The 19524-nt window shown below is 47.1% G+C and overlaps 1 protein-coding gene across 1 annotated transcript; it reads right to left on the bottom strand.

Annotated features, from left to right (window-relative positions):
- Positions 1-832: 832 nt before the first annotated feature.
- On the bottom strand, positions 833-11603 carry CCN4 (cellular communication network factor 4). Its single transcript, XM_044450424.1, has 5 exons — positions 11502-11603; positions 8238-8523; positions 4219-4476; positions 2518-2711; positions 833-1263 (listed from the first exon to the last, which is right to left on the bottom strand). The coding sequence occupies exons 1-5, from the start codon at positions 11601-11603 to the stop codon at positions 964-966; spliced, it is 1140 nt and encodes a 379-aa protein (XP_044306359.1). The 3' UTR covers positions 833-963.
- Positions 11604-19524: the final 7921 nt, after the last annotated feature.

Below are 19524 nucleotides of genomic sequence, written 5' to 3'. Positions count from 1 at the left end.
GTGGTACAAGGTGTTGATAATTACCTTTTAAAGCCCTTCATGGTTCAGATCCAGAATTCCTTCAGGAGTCCTTTGGGGACAACCTTTTGAAGTTTGCCTCTCTAAGATTAACATCAACTACAGACTTTCTCAGTGGCTGCTCCTAAACTGTGGAATGGCAGAGATGCAGACTTCCTGACCGCTACTCTCAAGAGGGAGTTAAAAATGTATCATTTCCAGTATCTCTACAGCCATACCTCTCTGAACATGCCTGTATCTCTTCCAACAGACCTTTCCAGATCAGTTCCCGTGTTATTTAATATACCTTCTTTTTAACATTCAATTATTGCTGGTTTTGATCTCTTGTAAATCACCCAGAGTCTATGGGAATGGGGGGAGGAGGAGGAGGAGGAGAGATTTATAAGAGCAGAGAGGTAGTGGAGAGAGGGGATCTGTATGCATGGAAACAAGGCATGATATTTTCTGCATCCCTTCCCCCTACTCAAACATCTAGGCCATTGGAAAAGGGTACATATATATATCATTATGAAATATTTTTAAAATCCTTTAACGTGTTAAATGGAGAGGTGTTTTTGTTGACGGAACGTGTACATGTGCGCAATCCATTACGTGAAGGTGTGCCATTGCAATAATTCCCTTTAAATGACACCGTGCAGCAGGAGTTGTTTAAGAAGTGGGGCACTGCTAGAGCTCTTCCACCAGCAGAAAATCCCACTCATTAAAACAACATCTAAAAATAGTCAGATGGATCCGGCAAAGGCAGCTTACGCCAGATGGATTTTTTTTTTAAGTTAAACCAGCCAGCCCCAGATGCTTTCTCTCTCACATGCACTGATGAATGAAAAGATTTTCTTTTATTTTTGATCCTCTGTAAAATCAGAGTAATAACATGTAGAATTTGGAAGGCAGCTCCCCCTCTCGCTTCCTCCCCCCACCCCCAGTGCTTTGCAGCATTCAGTCAACTCAATTAGCAATTTCAGAGTAATCGTGATAATGAGCCAAATTGGCAAATAGGTCATTGGGGTTCTTGCAGCTCAGGTTGCAGAAACAGGCATTGATCCACATGACTTTCCTGGAAAAACCAGTCCCATCTGGACACTCAAAGCTCACATCGATAGTCTTGGACTTGTATGGTGCGCAGCAGCGATTATCCAAGCAGACGCCGCAGAACTTGGGCCGGTAGATGGTCCTGCTCACACATCCGGAGAGCGTGTAGTTCATCGGCTCGTCTCTCCTGAACACAGCCAAGCACTTCTTTCCAGGCTACACGGAGCAAAAAAAACAGGCCTGTGATCCAAGAGCCTCATGGATGGAAAATCATTCTTCCATGCAGCAGTGTGGCGAAATGAGCACACCTGTCCCAGCAACGCTTAGCCACAGACAGAAAAGGAGGGTGAACATTTAATGCATGATGCACGATTAGGTAATGCTTCCCTTTCCTGTTTGGAATCACTAGCTCTTGATGCAGCCAATGGAAAGGTGAAGAACAGCTGATTCAGGGAGGAAACCAGCACAGCTTCTCACTGCTGGCCACCTTACACAGCGAAGGGCATCCAGCCAAAGATGTCCCCATTGGAGGGCTGCAAGTATCCCGAATGCGGCCCAGAGTTGTGCCAGTTGCAGCCCGCAGGGCTCAGTTATAAGCCGCACCGGTGCTTCACGCACCAAGGGCCACCTAATCTAGTAACTCAGTTCCAAAGTGGCTACATCTTGTCCCCATTTAGAGGTAGGCTTCCACTGAATGTGGAGGTCAGGTTCAGCTACCTTGGCTAGCCACAGCTGCTTCATCTGTTCCTATAAGCGCTCTCCCAGGCCTTGTTCAGAATTACGTAAACCCCAGGAGGTTAGAGGAGCAATGAGAGATGCCTCTTGCAACCCCCCAATTTCCTCTGAGTCCCACCTCCTCCCACCTCAACCCTCTGCATCGCACCCCAGTACCGAAACACACGCCTTCCCTTCCTCTTGGGGGCAGAGGCATACAAGAAAGTGGGGGTGTTTTTCCCAAGGGAGTCCGGCCAGTTTCAATCTGAACTCCATGATGTTCTCCATGATGCCAAACCCTTCCTTGGAAAAGGTTCAGCACCATGGTGCTCCTTAAAAGTTTCAGCTGCAACCAGGAACAGAATGCAGAAAATTGGAAATCCATCGTTTAGAAATGGCATTTCATGAAAAGAAAGTCGGGATTCCCAAGGAAAGAAACAGCCTATCTTTGTGTGGGGAACCAGTCCAGTGACTTGGCAAAAGATCGCTGCCTTGAAAACCAGCATGGTGTAGTGGTTAGAGCACTGAACAAGGACTCAGGAGATCCAGGCTCTAGTCTTCACTTTGCCGTGCAGCTTACTGGGTGACTTTGGACCAGACTTTGGGCCAGTCATGAACGCTCAGCTTAAGCCACCTCACAGGGTTTTTCTGAGCATAAAAATGGAGAAAAGGAGCAGGATGGTGTGATCTCTCTTGGGTCCTTGCAGGAAAAAGGCAGATGCAATAAATATATATAAAAAAGTGTACATTCCACACCTTAATGTGCTTGGTGATGTCCTCCTCACACGGCCTCAGGTTGCAGAGCCGGCTCTCCTTCGTCAGGCGGCACTGATCGTTATCATTGGAGATCCTGAGGGAGATGCCCATCCCACACGTCCTGGAACAGGGGCTCCAGGAGGAGGTGTGAAGGATGCAGTTTTTCTGCCAGGACTCAATTTCGCCTTCATAAACTGGTAATCGGATAAACACAGAGAATTAGACAAGTTTCCATGACAGCTCCAGGAACAGACGGAGATATTTGCTAGCAGGAACCATGCTTGGGTTCTCCTTGAGAAAGTGGCGGGCTTGGAGTTGAAGCTGGCATGTACCCAGAAACTGGAATGGGAAGGACAAGTGAGAAGGGCGTGAGATTCCAGCCCGTGAATCCCCTCCTCTGGGACAGCACAAACCGGAGCAGGTCAACGGTCCTCTTGGCTGGCTGTGGAAGGGAATGACGGCCACATCTTGGGATGAGCATTTTCTAGAATGCTGTTCTAGGGGCCTAAACTGCTCAGCATGCAGGAGGAGAGATGTGAAGGCCTGGAGCAACTATAAACAGAAACATTGAAGGGGAAAACTTATTTCCTTCCCTTTCCCCCTGACCCTTCCAAATCCTTCCCCCCCTAATTTTTCTGCTCCACCCCTGGAATTCCATAGCTCTGTGTAATAGAGGAAAACAGCTTTTTTCCCTCTCCCGTAATGTTTTTTAAATCAATACCACCTCCATCTCCCAGTGGCGTTATTTGCTGCACTGGGGAAAATAGGAACCTGAGCTCTACCTGATTTTTCCCCCAGAGGAAATAACAGCTGGAGAAGAAACTGTATGAAGAGAAAAGGTTTGACACTCCTTTACCTAATATTGCAATTCAGTTTATTCCTGTTCTTTCACTTTAAAAAAAGTATCATTATGTGTAAATTATGACCAAAAGTGTTCTTTTTTCCCTCCCTGCTGCTTTGAAGTTTGTTTTGTTAAGAAAAAATGGAGACAACTGATTAACAATGCTTTAGCAGTAGCAAAAAGCAAAATGAAACAAAAAAACAAGTTACAAGAAAGATATGGGAGGAATGAGCAGATTTTTCTTGGAAGTGTTTTCCAGATAATGATGATAAATACAATACCCATGCTCATCCAGTTCAACCAAGGAAGTCCCAGTGTGTTAAAGATTAAAAATCATGGATTTGGTTCTGGGGGAATATTCATGCACAGAGCCGGATGGTCTGATTTTGGCAAGATTGCATAAAAACAGACATTTTTTTTCCTCCCATTCTCAGTTGCAAGGAGTTTGGTCCTAATTTCTCTGGTCAGCTTCCTGCTCATACCTCCTGGACCACGGAAGCACAACCGCTTTTCACACAAGGGCCAAGTTGAATTTTGGGTAAGCGTTCAGGAGTCTCATTCCAGTGGTGCTCAGGACTGAAGGGCTGAAAGGGCAGAGCGTAAATATATTTTTGCTTAAATCTCCCACTGCCAGAGAGGCATTTCAGTTCTTTAGAATATGGAAAACACTGCCTGAAGTCGAGAATCTAGCAAGAGACTTAGGGTTGGGGGAAAAGGGTGAGGCTAAAGGAGAGGGCATGGCCCTCTGGAGGAACTAAGGGGGACTGTGTTTGGCCTCTCGGAGGGCTGCATTTGGCCCCTGGGCCTGTGGTTCTGCCTCTTAGCTTTGGACTGGTGTCCATCTCCACCCAGCCCTGTACCTGCTGAGGAGATATGCCTTGGAGATGTCTTCCTGATATTCTTTGAATAGTCGCAAACCCACTGCTCACAGCATTCGCCTGTTATCTTAACTGGCCTGGGGTTGGGGCACCAGACCAGCGGTGGCTTGGAGTCGATGCACCTGGGGATGCAGCCCACCGCTCCATTGATGCATGTGCAGTTGTATTTGCAATTCGGCTGGAACACCTCTCCATTCTTGTACCTGATTCCATTGAGGACACAACCCACACCAACAATTTCTACCAAAGAGACAGGAAAAGAAGCATGAAAGCGGATATGAGTTGCAGAGACATTTTGCTCAATTCTGATAGGGCTTGTGCATATGGTATCAGTTCTGCTAGACCTTTAGATAGATCTCCATCCAATTTATTCTATGCAGATATTTTAGATATAAATAAATAAATATGCAGAGTGCAATGCCAGTCACTGAAGACTAGACAAATTCCACCCTCTCTGGACCCTCCTACAAGCCACAACCTTGCTGTAGTGGTGACAACTTAGTGGTTTGAGACTGAAATTCAGTAGAAAACAACTAGCAAGGCTCATGAAGGACAAATGTGGCTTGTTTTCAAATTATATTTGCACCAAGTAAACCTTTCTAGTGCTTTGCTACCAAATTTTGGTGGCAAAACTCCCTTTCTTCATCTCTGGTTTTGGTTGATCTTTGGTGGGGCTGACAAAAGCAATGGAGGGCAGCCTGAAAGGATGCTCAAGACCTCTGGCATAGCCCAGCCTTCCACAACCTAGTGGTTTTGGACTACACTCTCCATCAGTCCCAGACAGCATGGCCTATGCCCAAGGATGATTACAGTTGCAATCCAAAGCCTCTGCAGAGGTTCAGCTTGAGGAAAGCTGGTATAGACTCTTAGACGGACCGAGGAAAGGATGCTTTTTACTTTTTAATCATATAATCACCTCCGATACTCATGTGAACCAACTTAAACTCACAAATCATCCACTGAAGTCAAAACAAGGGCAAAGCAAAGGAAGCTGAATCCCAGGGGAAAATCCAGCAGGAATGTGAGTTCTTGAATCCCTGTTCTAAGAGCAATTCCTAAACGGCTGAAGAAAACCTCCACCACATATTTAACTAAACCCTTGTTTAGAAAGGGGCAGTAAGTGTCTTATATTGACAAAAGCAACTGAGCTAGTAGAATGTTCTGCTTATAAACCACAGTGACAACAATTGCACGGGAGCTTTAATTTGGGCTCAGCATAGGCTCAGGTTTTTGGTCTTATTGAGGAGCTTATCAATGAACGTTCAGAAATTCATTTATTGAAAGTCCAGTTCAGCAGAGAGGAGAGGAAGAGTTTAATGATTAAGTTAACCCTTTCCCCTCCCCTGTGGTTCCACTTAAAATCGCCTCCATGAAGCTGCTCTTTGCATCGTGAGGAAGGCTCCACTGCCACCAACCGCATTGGCCGGGGCACTGATGTTATCCCATAGTGTGGCCAGATGCCCTACAACTCCATTGGCCAGGAAATCAAACCAAGGCAAGTGGCCAGAAATACATTTACAGCAATTCTCAAGGAGACTGAACGGGTTTATCTAATGCAAAGCATTATTCATGGCCTTGAAAAAGCCTGCTTTTCCTTCAAGTTCACAAAAGTTTATGCAAATGTTTACAGCATGGATCCTGACAGTCTGTTTGTTTTCCCCACTGGAACACGCACACCCTCGGATGTTTTAGCTAAATATCACGTCTCAAACACAGACAAAAATGGAGTGGCCTTTTCTCTGCTTGCCGCTATCAAATCAGGGTGGGTGGGCGAAGCTGGTCAGGTTTTCTTTTAAATACGACAGAATTAAAAATCCCCACACTGAGATCTGGTTGCAACCCAATTGATCTATCGCGATATGGCTATAGATAAGAAGAGGAAGACCAACTATGAAAAGGTTTGATTCCATGGAGGGAGCTACAAGAGCTGAGCAGGGCTTTCAATGACAAATCATTTTGTTGGGCTCTCATTCACAGGGTGGCCATAAGTTGGAGGCAAGCTGACAACGTGTAACAACAAAAAATCGATATAGACATTTCTTCTCCTGCCCTTGACCATGTTTTACACAGCTTCAAAGCAAACCAAAGCAAGCCATGTTTTAGTGCACCATTTTTCAACCCTCAACAGCAACAGAGCAGCGAAATCTGAGATGCGACCAGCTGGCTGGGAATTTGCTTTTTCTAGAACAATGAATAAAGAGTTGAACCACCTTGGATGCCCCTAATTATCTGTAGTTCAGAAAGAAAGAGGGAGGGCGGGAGGGAACTGGTGCCGTATTTCCTTGCAGTTCTGGTGTGCAGTCAGTGGGAGAGAACTGCACCGTTCATCAGGAGCACCCAAGATAGTTTCATATAATCAGTCATTTGTGCTTATTACTCTAAATCGGCTTACAAGGCACATACTATTCTGTGGCTGGATCTAACTTGGGTCTTGGCATAGTTTCAGTGGCAACTGTTTGCAGTGGGCCCCCTCTCCCATCCTGCACATATAGCTAAAGATATGAATTAAAATAAAATAAAATAAAAAGTTTTAATCTGGCCACTCGGTTATCTTGGGGTAGGGGTGGGAGGAGAGAAAGAAGGGCTGGATTCTTCCCCATTAAGCAAAGGATGGCCAGAAGTCTATCCTGTTTAGATCATTAACTTAAAAACAGACCTGGTTTTTTTCTGGGGCGGAATAACACCTGGCTTGATACACAGAAGCCTTCAACCAAACTTACGCAGGTGGTAAAGCTGGACACGTTGTGCCTGCCTTGTTGGAGGAAAGTTGTGCCTCTTGGCTTCCTGGGTCATGGACCCTGCGCCTTTTGCCCTGCTGAGATAGTGGTCCATTTCTACGCCATTCCCCCGGAGTGGAGACGGCAAGCTTTTGACTCTGGCTTTCAGTCTACGAATCATCCCTGCCTTCCGGCTGTGAGGACCACCGAGTGACACCTAGAGGCAGGAGTTGCTACTGCAGGGCTTCAACCCCAAGGCCATATTATTATTATTATTATTATTATTATTATTATTATTATTATTATAACATTTCTATGCCGCGCCTTGCCGAAGCCTCGGGGCAGCTTACAACACAATAAAATACATTGAAATATAATAGAACATAATAAATTACCATTTAAATACAAAAATACAAAAAATACACTGAGTTTCAAACATAATAATATAAAATTAAAAATAACAGTATAAAATAAGTAAATAAATAATATAGGAGGAGAAAAGAGAAGGAAGAAGAAGTTGCCCTAGCCAGATCATATATTTTAACAATTAAAATGATGTTTAAATAAAAAGGTCTTTCCCTGGCGCCGAAAAACCAGTAACAACGGTGCCAGGTGGACCTCTTTGGGGAGTGAATTCCATAGGTTGGGTGCCACCGCAGAGAAAGCCCTCCTCCGAGTACTTACTCTCCTAATTTCTTTAGAAAATTATCTGCCTTACAATTTGGGTTCTGTCTAGTGCAGATGCCTGCAAGCCTCTGAACTTGGAGGGGTGCAGCGGTGAAGGTAGCCCTGCCATTCGGTGAGGTGTCCAATGTTGGCCACCTAGTGGAGCACTTCAGAACCAGAGGCAAGGAGGCCAAGATGCTATGAGGACGCACCAGCCTCTTCTCCTTCCCCAGCACGGCCCCCAAAGCCACCGAGACTGTTCAGTGCAGTTTGCTCCACACTAGCAGCAAAGCAGGGAAGCTACTCCAGGTGCGAAGACCCAGCTATGACGTTGCAGCAACTTCCTAAGCGTGTAGCCGGGCCCCTGAAAAACCCAGTGGCCATCCAGCCGCTGCCCGGCTTTTTAGGATCGTGCTGTTGAGTGATGGGTGTGAACAGCAAAAGAACAGCACGGTGGGCACCCCCTGGGTTGCCCTGGCATTCATGCCAAGCTTCACGGTCTGCGCGACACGGCACAGGCAGACGGATGGACACACGCCCTTTGCCCTTACGGCCCTCCACCCCGCTGCTGATGGCACTCAACGCCGTGCAGGGCAAAAAGGGATGGACGTGACTTACGTGCACAGACTCCTATTTCGTACCTAGGCGCGTCTCTGCTGTAGTCGCAGTACAGGCCCCGATGCACGTCGCACACGTCCGCCTCGGTGCATTCCTCCCCACGCTGCCTGGCACACATCCTGCAGCACTCGCAGCCGTCGGTGAGCAGGCTGACCCCCAGCGGGCAGCGGGGCGCCATGGCGGGGCACTCGCACGGCCACCTGCAGAACTGCCTCCGGGTGTACGGCTCAGCCGAGGAGGAGGTGGCCAGCGGGGGAGAGGCGGTGGAGGCGTTCTGGGGGAAAGCCTTTGAGAGCAAGGGCAGGAGAAGCAGATCAGGAACATGTGGAGCCGGCAGGAAGCCCGTGGCCCGTCCCAGAGACCATAGAAGCCTGAGGACGCTGCTCCCGATGTCCGGCCTGGATCTGGGCTGTCGCAACCTGAATGGATTATTCCCTGTCCTGCGCTCTGGCATCAGCAAGGGGAGATCTTGGCCTTCCTTGAATAATCCATTCAAGCTGCGACAACCCAGATTCAGGCTGGACATCAGGAAAAGCTTCCTCACAGTCAGAACAATACCACAGTGGAAGCAGCTGCCTAGAGAGGTCATGGGCTCTCCCACACTGGAGACATTCAAGGTGAAACTGGACAGCCATCTGAGTGGGATGGTGTAATGTGGTGTCCTGCAACAGCAGCAGCAGGTTGGACTCGATGGCCTTCATGGCCCTTCCAACTCCTATTCTATTCTATTCTTCCTCTTTGTGACAGCCTTTGAGGTACTTATAGAAGAATATCATGTCCCCCCTCAGCCTTCTCTTCTCAAGGCTGAACATGCCCAGTTCTCTCACTCTCTCCTCACAGAGCAGTGCTTCCAAACTCTGCATCATTTTTGTTGCCCTCCTCTGGACCCTTTCTAATTTACCAGCATCTTTCTTAAATCTTGTTGTCCAGAACTGGTCACAATATTCCAAGTGTAGTGTATAGAGGAACTAGATCTGTCTCAATTAGCATCCATCCTTACCCATATTTATTTATTATATTTATATACCACCTGCCATAGCTGGTAGGGCTTTCTGGGAGGTTTGCAAACATTATTATATTATATAATTCATATATACAGGACATTTATATCCCTCCATTGTTCTTCTTGCAAAGGACCTTACATATGCCCCCTCCACCCTTCTTTACCCACACAACAACCCTGTAAGGTGGGTTAGGCTGAACATCTGTGGCTGGTCTAAACTCACCGGGTGAGCTTCACTCCTGAGTGGGGACTAGAACTCAGACCTCCCAGATCCCCAGCCTCACGAATCATTCCAGAAGGATTCCCATCAAAACAAATGACCTTGTGCAGAGAGGTGTGTGTGTCCCCACCCGGCATTAAAAATGGCTTAATACCCATCAAAGAGATGCCTGGGTGCTGGGAGCCCAACAAACATAGAAACAGAGTGAGTCAGAAGGGGTCTCCCAGGACATCTAGTCTGACCCACAGCTCCATCCTGCTCCACTCACGACATGCCCACCATGTGCATGTCCAGCCTATCCTTGAACACCCTCACGGTTGGGGCTTCAATCACACGCTGGCTAGTGGCGATGGATTAGCGGCCACACACCAGGGCCTAACGCCTAAGAGTCTACAAGGCCTGGATGCTGCTGGATGTGTCCCAAGGATCATGCGAGACAGACCCCCCCCCCGCCCCATGCCAGTCCTTTCACTGGGTTTCACGTCATCCACTTGTTCTGCGTATCCCTCTAACTCTCTTGGATGCTCGGGGGCAGGGGTGGAGCATCACAACGGCTGGTTATTAGATAAATAGCCCTAATTGTTTCTTGGATTGCTGGTCTGTCCTCAGGGGAGCACTCCAAGGCCTGACCTGCTCCGGCTGCTTCTCACCGTGTGAGTTGACTCCTGAGCTGAGTGCGGTGGATGCCTGGAGGAAGCAGCTTCTTGCACCTGCTGGGGACCACAGTGGATCCCTGCTGGCTGCGTTCCAGGGACTAGGGCTGGAATGCAACCATAGGATCAGGAGGGTCATAATTGCAGGATTGAGAAAAGCCTTGCAAATCCGTTGGTGCCCCGGTGTATCTTGCACGCTAGCTCGGGCTTTGTTTGGTCTCCAGGAGCCTTGCTGTGCTTCTCCTTTGTTTTTTCCCCACCCTTAAAAATCCCAGTTATAATGCCAGCATTGCCATCTAAGTTGGGAGCAGAGTTCATCATCTTTACTTTCAAACGGAATACAAAGGAGGTCTCAGTCTGATCGCTTGGGAGGTGAAAGTTCCCAGCGCCAGGGCAATAGAACCTGTCTGTTCACTTTGTTGGTGCCATTTAAAACTAATTGACTGTAGTTTCAGGGTTCTCTCAAAGCTTTTCATTTCATCCTTTGAAAAACGCAAATGAAGCACAGGTCATGAAGAAGACCGCTGTGCAATTCTTTCCATTTCCTTTTGGTACTTTTGGTTAGTCGTTCCTCCCTCCTTTTATTTGAACAAAGCAAAGTAGTCTACCCTTCCTCAAAGAAGCTCAGGTCATCTGAGGATAAAAAAGGCTTCAACTCGGAACAACAACCCTGTGATGGACTAGAATGCAAGACGGTGTCTTGCCCAGGGTGATGGCTTTGGTTTTATTGGGTATTTGGAAGCAAGTCCCCTTGTCCAACACAAAGCAAGTCTACCCCTTTTCCTTCATTCTTGGTCTATATGCTACTAATATGCTCAGTTACATGCAAGTTACCACTGACTCTCTGGAGAAACTGCAGCCCACTGACAGTCTCGCAGAAAATAGTATCATTCACTGCCATTGCAGCAAAAGCTGCCCAAAGAGTCCATTAGGAGTAGGGAGCAGCATATGAATGCAAAATAAATACACATATCAATAAAATTGTCACTAGCCAGGGTTGCTTCTTCATGCATTCAAAAGCCACAGACCATTATCCTTGCACTGCGCTCTTTATTGACCCAGAAGCACAAATCACCCAGAATGAACCTCTGAGCATGCAGAGAAGTTGTTGAACCCAGAGTAGTATTCACCTCCAGGAGCTCTCCTTATGAGCATGCCTGGGCCCTGTCCCTTCGAGGGGGCCTTCCGAAATGCCCCCCCCACCATGCATCTATCCTCTAATTGGGTCACCCTCCTCAGGTGCTGGTGCGTGATGGGGTCAGCAGCCAGGACCACCTGCCTGGTCTGTGCTGGAGAAACCTGCCTGCTCAGAGTCCCCTCCGGCCCGCTAGCTTCGTTATTCCCAGGACAACCGGCCCATCTGGGGAGCCTGGCCTTGCAATCGGCACCTCCCTCTTGGCATGGACCATATTCCCAAGCTCCTCCCAGGTCTGCTCCACATTCTGATCCCAGTTCCGATGAGTTGCAGCCAGCAGTCCTTGCAAAGGCATCCTTCTCATTCTCAACAGCCATGGCTGTTGACGTGCTTTGCACCAAACCTGCCACAACCGTGGCCTACAGGGCAGCCAGCAGGAGCACCCTCTCCACATGCTGCTACAGAGCATCTAACCACCAGCCTCTGCTGCTTTGTACCTGCCCCCAGTTACTCCAGCTTTGGGGAAAGCACGTAGCTTTGCATCCATGGCCCTGCTGTGGGCACTCGCTTGGCCTCACCGTGTGTCAACATCTCCAAATGCCTTAGAACCATGTTTCCTCCGCGTTGCCACACTCTCCATCTGAGATTCATTCTGATAATATTATCTGGACTCATGACAAAGGTTCCACCAGGATGTCAACAGTTTTCCCCTACCATCAGGTTGAGCCTCGATTAGCCCACCGATCAGGGCATCTTTGGCACACCACTGTGCAATGACAGAGCACAATCACAACCAGTCCATCTAACAACTAAGCTTTTAAGAACTGAGCTTGCTTTTTTCCTCCTCCTTCCCCATCTGTTTTTTCTTGTGCATTGTGTGGGTATGTGTTCTACCATAAGCTTGAATGAAAGGATTGTCTTTATTTGAAATAGCTGAAACTTGAGAACATGAAATCATATTGAAATAAATAAAGATCACTCTGTAGAACTGCATTAATGAACCAATTATTTCAGCATGCTCCTCTAGTCACAGCTTTCCCTTTTTCCTAGCTCCATCTAGTGGCATAGAAAAAAATGCCTGAGCAATAATGTTCATCTCAGCTTACGCATGAGGTAGCATGGATCTGCACGGGTGATCCAAACCAGAACATAACAAAAAACAGAACAGCATCACATACCCAAAATAAAATGAAAACCAAAGCCAAATCAGCCCGCACCAAAAGAAGCATGCAACCACCAAGCTAAAATCAGAAGTCTGCATTGCGGCATGACCTGAGAAGTGAGACAAGAGCAAACAGGCACGCGCAGAGAGCATGGCTGCAGTACAAAGATGGGCAAACTCACACCTAGGAGGTCAGCAGCTCTCAAACTTCCTCCCTCAAGGGAATGTTTCGCCATGCCTTCTCCTTTGGGGAGACGCACGTGCCGTGTGTTTGTGTATGTGCAAACAGGCATGCCATAAACTCTGTCAGGAAAGATGATTCAGAGGGGGCATGACAGAGGTGAATAATATTTTGCATGGTGTGGAAAAAGGAAGCCCCCCCCCCTCACACACACACACACACAGATTCGGGGGCCAGCCAGTGGAGCCGAATGGTGGGAAATTCAGGACTAGCAAAAGGAAGTCTGTGGGACCTGTGGAATTTGTTCCTAGCAAGATCTGCTGAATGCTGTCAGCCTGAACTGGCTGCAAAAGGGGATTCGACCAATTCATGCAGGAGTGATGCTGAGCAGCGAGTCTGGATGGCCCCATGGTGCCTCCAGGTTGAGAGGCAGTGTGCCTATGTGCACCCATTGCTGGGAAACATGAGCAGGATGCTGCTGCGGTGCTCATGTCCCGCACACTTGTGGGTTTCTCCGAGGCATTGGACTGGCCCACGTGGAAACAGAAGGCTGAATTTCCAAGCCAGCACAGCTCTTTTCTTCTGTTCTTAAAGCCTTCATCTTGGAGAGATATTCCAGGGCACCGCTGGGATGGAAGCCATGTCCCTTAGGGCCCTTTGTCTCCCTGCATGAAATGAGAGTGTAAGATGAAACATCCAGTGTTCAGCTGGAAAACTAGCATTGGAAAGAGAAGGCATGGACTTGGTTATTCACACACTTGGGATGGCTGCCATGAACGATCCAAAATTGCTTTAGAAGACTCTCAAGCTTTCTCCTCCAAGACCTTGGCTGCAAAGTCATAGAGAAGCTCTGGGTAGGGATATTTCATTTGGCAAGAGGAGTTACCGATCAGGACGCCTGCAGAGCTGTGGATCTGGGGCACTCTTCCTCTTTATGGGTGACACCAAGCCCCACTGCATAAGGATTTCCTGGCCACGGCTGCCAGCTGGTCCTGCAGCTGGAGGGACGGACAAGAGGGAAGGTCCGGGAATGTGCCAACATCAGCACAAATGGGCCAGAGCGGGGCAATTCAGTCCCAGTCCCTGTAGAAACTGTTAGGTGCCCATACTGATGTTATCAATCCAAATGGATGAGAGGAAAAAAGCATCTCTCGATGACTACTACTGAGATCTTCAGGGTGGTCCTTTTTCCTCCTCCACCAACTGAAAGAGAATGTCGGTATAAGTCATATTTTGAAAAAAGGCTAAAGCAAAGTGCACAACTACTTGCCATTTATGGATTGCCTGATACATGAGGACAGCTTGGAAAGAGATGTCCTTTGTAATTAAGATGCAAAGCTGAGTGCCAGTGGCAGCCTGTGGTGATGTTAATGTCTGTGGGAAGTCTGAGTCGAAATCTTTTCTGAGTTACGGATTCCCACATATATCGAATTCAGATGAGGAATGAAGGACCACCTGCATTCCATGAGGTCAGAACATTGCTTAGATTGGCAGCAGCGCTTGGAGCCACTAATGTTCTCGCACTGTTTCCCAGAAGAGTCACCAAACATTCCTCTTCCTTCTTCTGTTTGCTCAGCCCAGAAGAATTCACTGTTACAAGGGGAGTGCTGGGGAAATTCTGTGCTGTTGCTGTTCCTATTTGAAGCCTCTGCATCAGCAGCGTTCGGTATAGGATGTGACATCTCCTGTTATATGGAAGCAAAAGAATTGCTTGGGATTCTCCACTGCCCCAAGAAGCAGGGCATTCCAGGGAGAATTCTGGTATGGGATTTGTTTTCATTTCTCCTGAAGACGGAAGACTTTCAGATCTGTAGCATGTTTGGAGTTGCACAGATTGGGCCAGTGAGAAGTACATTTACAGGTAGTCCATGAAGTCCAGTGCATTGATCAGGCACCACAAGATGCTGAAAAGCCAACAAGAAACCTTCCATATCCAGCTCCAAACTTCAACTGTTCTCTGTTTCTCCAGACAAATATCAAAGCCTCCACTTACTGCTTTTCTTCACGCCTCTCCTCCAGGGATTCTCTTTGGCTGCCTTGCTCCAAAGAGGGATTATTCGAATAAAAACTAGATGGGTGACCCATTAAATAAAAACCACAGAGAGGTTTGTACAGCCCTCTCTGTAGGGACATGCGAAGGCTGCTGCGGAGCTGTTGCGGTTGGAGGCCACTGGGGAAATGCTTCTTCTCCATCTACAAGCTGGGACATTTTTCGAAAGGCCTCTGCATGTGTGCTAATGAACACACACAGTGCTCCCACAAAGAGGGACCCTGCTTGTGGCAAAGTTCTCCTTCATACACGGCACATGTTCCTTGGCATGACCCTTTCCCTGCAGCTTCTGAATGTGCAGACAGTGGAGAAGTATTTGAGAACATAAGAAGAGCCATGTTGGATCAGACGCAAGGTCCATCCAGTCCAGTCTATACAGCAGCAGACCAGTTGCCCACAGGATTCCTCAAGGGGATGGGTGCCAGACCTCCCCCTGCCCAAGCCCCACAGCAACTGCTGTATGCAGGAATGCCACCTCTGGTAAAGGAGCTAGTCCATAGCCCACAAGGCTGGTAGCCACTGATCGCCTCCTCCATATTTCCAGCAGGGATGACAGTAAACAACAGGGCATTCCCATGGGGACCTTGGCCTCCCTCACCTGTTGTTTCTATGGAGATGGGCCAAGTGAACCATCCTTAGCTCATCCTCACGGTCAACTATCCAGTTTCACAAGACTTGGCCTGGGCGGGCACTTTGCTTGTTCTTGCAGGGGTCCAGAATCCTCACCTCCAGGGGCAGTACAAGCAATCCTGTGGTCCCCAAATGGCCCACCAAAATGCCCCACCCCCTTCCCCTGCCCATGCCTCCATTTCCTCAAATGTCAACCATGTTGTGCTGTTCCAACTTTTGCTTTGCTCTCCTACCCCATTTCTAGAAGGTTGAAATGCCTCTCTTGAAGCTTTCTAACTGGTGGTATATGCTGACCCCCCCCTCTTCAAAAAGTGGCTGGGGTTGCCATTTGGAAATGATCTTCCTAACTTCAGTGTTTGCTTGTCAGACTGTGGGAGGAAAGAGAAGGAAAGGAAAGTTTATTGCTCTCTAAAGATATGAAACTTCTCGGGGCAGAGAGAAGTTCGTGCCCACTTTGGAATGTGTGGCATTACAGAAAGTGTGATGCTATTAAAAATGGTGTCCACCATGGGAAGCACAGATACAGGTCAAGGGCCTTCTGAAACATTTGCCTGCTGGCAGAGGGGTCAAAAACAGAGAGGGAACAAACTGAGTCTTCCTTTGGGGGATTTCCAAGGTCTGGGAATAGTCACGGAAAAGGGCCTCTTTGTGTCAGAAAATTTCAAACAGTTTCAAAAGAAGATCTTCTCCAAAAGTCTTGTCCCAAGCCGCATGAGGTGTTTTGAGTCATAATCAGACCTTTGAACGGCCTGTAAATGGACCAGTAGCCAGCAAAGCTATTGCAGAGAGAGAACCGAACTTGATTGATTCCTTTACATGTAATAACTAACACCTTAAACAAACAAGCAAACGAAAAAGGAGTCAGATCCTTAATCCAGAAGAGTATAGACACTAAAATCCATGAGACAAGTTAGTCATGAATGACATCCCTCCCATTGCTTTCATTAGGTCTACTCGAAGTATGACTTCCCCTGGATTCAACTACAGGGAATAGAAAGAATAACTGCATTTTGCCATGTGTAATTGCTGAAATTTGGAAAAGGCCATTTGAGATAAAATCAGGTGCAAATAGGTGCCAGGTTAAAATCTTCCCCCTGTCCAAAGGAATTGGAAAAAATAATTAATTCTGCTCAGCTCTCAGACAATATGAATTCACTGTGAAAAACAGATGAACACCAGGGAGTTTGAGAGTCCTCTTTGGCCGGTCTGGGTTTAGTTAAGATATTTAGGTAGAACACATACAGCTGTATCAAGAACGCAGATCTTGAAATCAAATGATGCTTTTTTTAAAATGTCCTTTTCCTCACCTTGTAAAGTACATAATGAATGAGATCTGAGCAGAGATACCTAACTCTCAGGCAACAAAACTGTCTTTGCTGAGGTTGCACTTGAGGGACTCACAAAAAAGTGTTCAAAATCACGGTTTTTGGATCCTGTTCATTAAGCTCCAGGGCACACTAGAAACAGTGGGAAGAATCTCAGAAAAGCTTCTTAGCACAGAGGCAAAAACAGATTTTGTTTTAGACCAGCTCCTATTGCAAATATAAACACTGTAGCCTACATCTGTCTCACTCCCAAATTCCCTCCTGCATGAATAGCATTCATAAGACTTCAATTATTCTGGAGGTCCATAACCCTCCAACAAAGTTCACCTCTGCACGCCATTTGCCCTACAAAAACTCTTGGATGTCCCATTTCAACCCTTTGAGTGTTGCTCCTGAGGGAAGGGAAGAGGCTGAGGCATCACCAAGATATCTCTTATCATGGCAGTGCTTGTCTTCTCCCTTCCCCTCCCTCCAGAACACCCACGCAACCTCAACTCGGAGCTCATTTTCACAGTTGTGGAGATGCAGCTGCCAAGATTCTTTCCATGCTGACTGTGGAAGAGTGGGAGGATGCTCCAGACTTGTAGACCCAGCTACGAGGATGGAGAGCTGGGTTTTTGAAAATCCCACGGCCATCCAGAGGCTGGCTAGTGGCCATAGGATTGTGCTGTGATAAAAAAACCAGGAAGTGATCACATATGCTTCCTAGAGTCCAGCCGTGTAGTCCTTTATTAGCAGGAATGCTGACATCCTCCACCCACCTGCTTGGACTACCCTGTTCCCTCTGAGATGAGCTGCAGCACTCTCATTAGCCGCTTCCCTGGTCTGCTGGTTCCAAGCAGAAGGAAGAGCACTCTGTGGTCCCATCTACCTACTGTTGATTGTGCTGGTGGGTAAGCCTCACATGACACCATCGCCCAGGCCGTCCCCTTAAAAATGACCAACCAGAAAGGGGCCACATCTTGTGGTGAGAAATGACGTCATGCTACAGCTGCTTTGACAGTGGCTCTGCTAAACCTTGTGTAAACAAAATGAAATCTTGCATTAAAGGGGACCTCTCACCCGAGCCAATATGCAGAATAGGTATGGGTGTTGCTACATGAGACAGGAGGAGCCAGGACTTGAAGCTGGGAGCTTCCACTTGGACTGCACGTGCTCCCCCAAATTTCTTGTGCATCATGCCCTTCCTAGACACCCCAGTGGTCACTCTAGATCCTGGTGCCACTACCGTCATCTTCTTCTGGTGCTGATGACAAGAGCTGAGCAGGGCTGTCATGGGCAAGGCACCTTGGAGAGCTTCGCTCATGGGGTTGTCATAAGTCAGAGGTGACTTGATGGTGGATAACTCCAAAAACACGAACAAGACAGTGCTGAACACTGCTCTGCTTTTGCAGCAGCATGAGGAGCAAATATTATGAACGCCTAACAATATAGATGCGGAAGTCCCATGGATTGTCCTTTAGTCCCACCCCTCAAAAAGGGCCTTTTTGTGATACTGGAATGCCTCCCCCACCTCATGTGGAGTTTGACGGGTATCAGTGCCATGTCGAAACATCTTATTTATTTATTTGCACAGACATTTAAAGGTGGACTCCAGCTTTCTCCCACCTGGGACACCCCAGATGCCTTAGATCTAACTCATATTATCACTTTATCTGAGGCACACCAGGCTAAAGGGAACTGGTAATGATCTCTACCCTGCTTATTTATTAAAGTTTTACTGCTGCCTTCCAGGTTTTTTCATTTATTATGAATGTTGCAGCTTTATTGCTTTCTTATATTTGTTTTCAGCATGAACGGCTGATTCAGGCCGATTGTCCGCTGCCCTGGGATCTGACTGCATGGATTTTCAATAAAATAAATGTGTTAAAAGCAGAGGATCCAATGTGCAGGGACAAGTGCCTCACCCTTCTCAGCCTGAGAACAGAATTCCAGTTTGGGAAACTCCGGAGGGCTTGATTCCAGGGGCTAAGAAAAAGGGGTGGAGCCAGCAAAATACTGGGAATTAGGGGAAAGGGGAGATCAGATTTGGGGTTAAATGCCCCTAATCTACAGCATCCTTGCTTCTCCAGCCCTTGCTAAATACCTCAAAAGCAAGAGAAAACACTGAATGCTTTGAATGCCAGGAAAACACTGGAATCAAACTGCGTCTTTGAAATCTATTTGGGCTGTACGGGGAGCATTTATATGAGGCAGAATGCTCAGACAGTACAGGTGAGATCACCTGTTTATATAGACTATTCCTAAGGGGAAAGAGGGAAAATAGGGTTCGGAGAAGGAAAGAAAGCTGTCAAACTGTCATATATTTTAAGAAGAGTTAAACAGTGCTTCTACAGGAACGTTTCAAAATTGGATCCTGTTTCTGCATGTAAGAGAGAAATTACAATAATATAGAAAGTGTCCAAAACAAATTAACAAATGTCAAATGTTGGTGTGGGGAAAACAGAATCAGATTTAACATTTGGATAGTTCTTGAAGCCTTGGAAGAAAAAGAAAACCACCCGATGCTAATAGGCAGAAAGGTATATCGTATTGCGATAATACAAATAAAGGCAGAATTGTTGCTACTGTTGTTCTTGGGAATCATTCAAACTACAGCAGAACTGAATTTTTGTGTGTGAGTATTTTCAGCCCACAAAATAGGCTCTGAAGTTCTTGAAGGGTATGCCAAAAACCCCCAAACCTTTATTTATTTGTTTGTTTATGCCCAAGTCAGCTCCTGTTCGTTGGGCTGAATGCAAACGTAAGTCATACTTAGAGTAGGTCCATTGAAAACAAAGGCATGACTAGCTTGAATTGCATTGATTTCAATGGGTCTGCTCTAAGCATGACTAAGTCTGGATCTAATCCATTACCTTTTGCCAATATTTTGGATTTTCTAATTCTGATGATCATATGATCCAGATCAGATCTGAAAGCAGTTATGAC

The sequence above is a fragment of the Varanus komodoensis genome, unplaced genomic scaffold (genome assembly GCF_004798865.1).
Source record: "Varanus komodoensis strain SLA01 unplaced genomic scaffold, ASM479886v1 scaffold66, whole genome shotgun sequence".
NCBI lineage: Eukaryota > Metazoa > Chordata > Lepidosauria > Squamata > Varanidae > Varanus > Varanus komodoensis.
The sequence above is the reverse complement of the archived record's forward strand: the minus strand, read 5'-3'. Positions and strand labels throughout refer to the sequence as shown.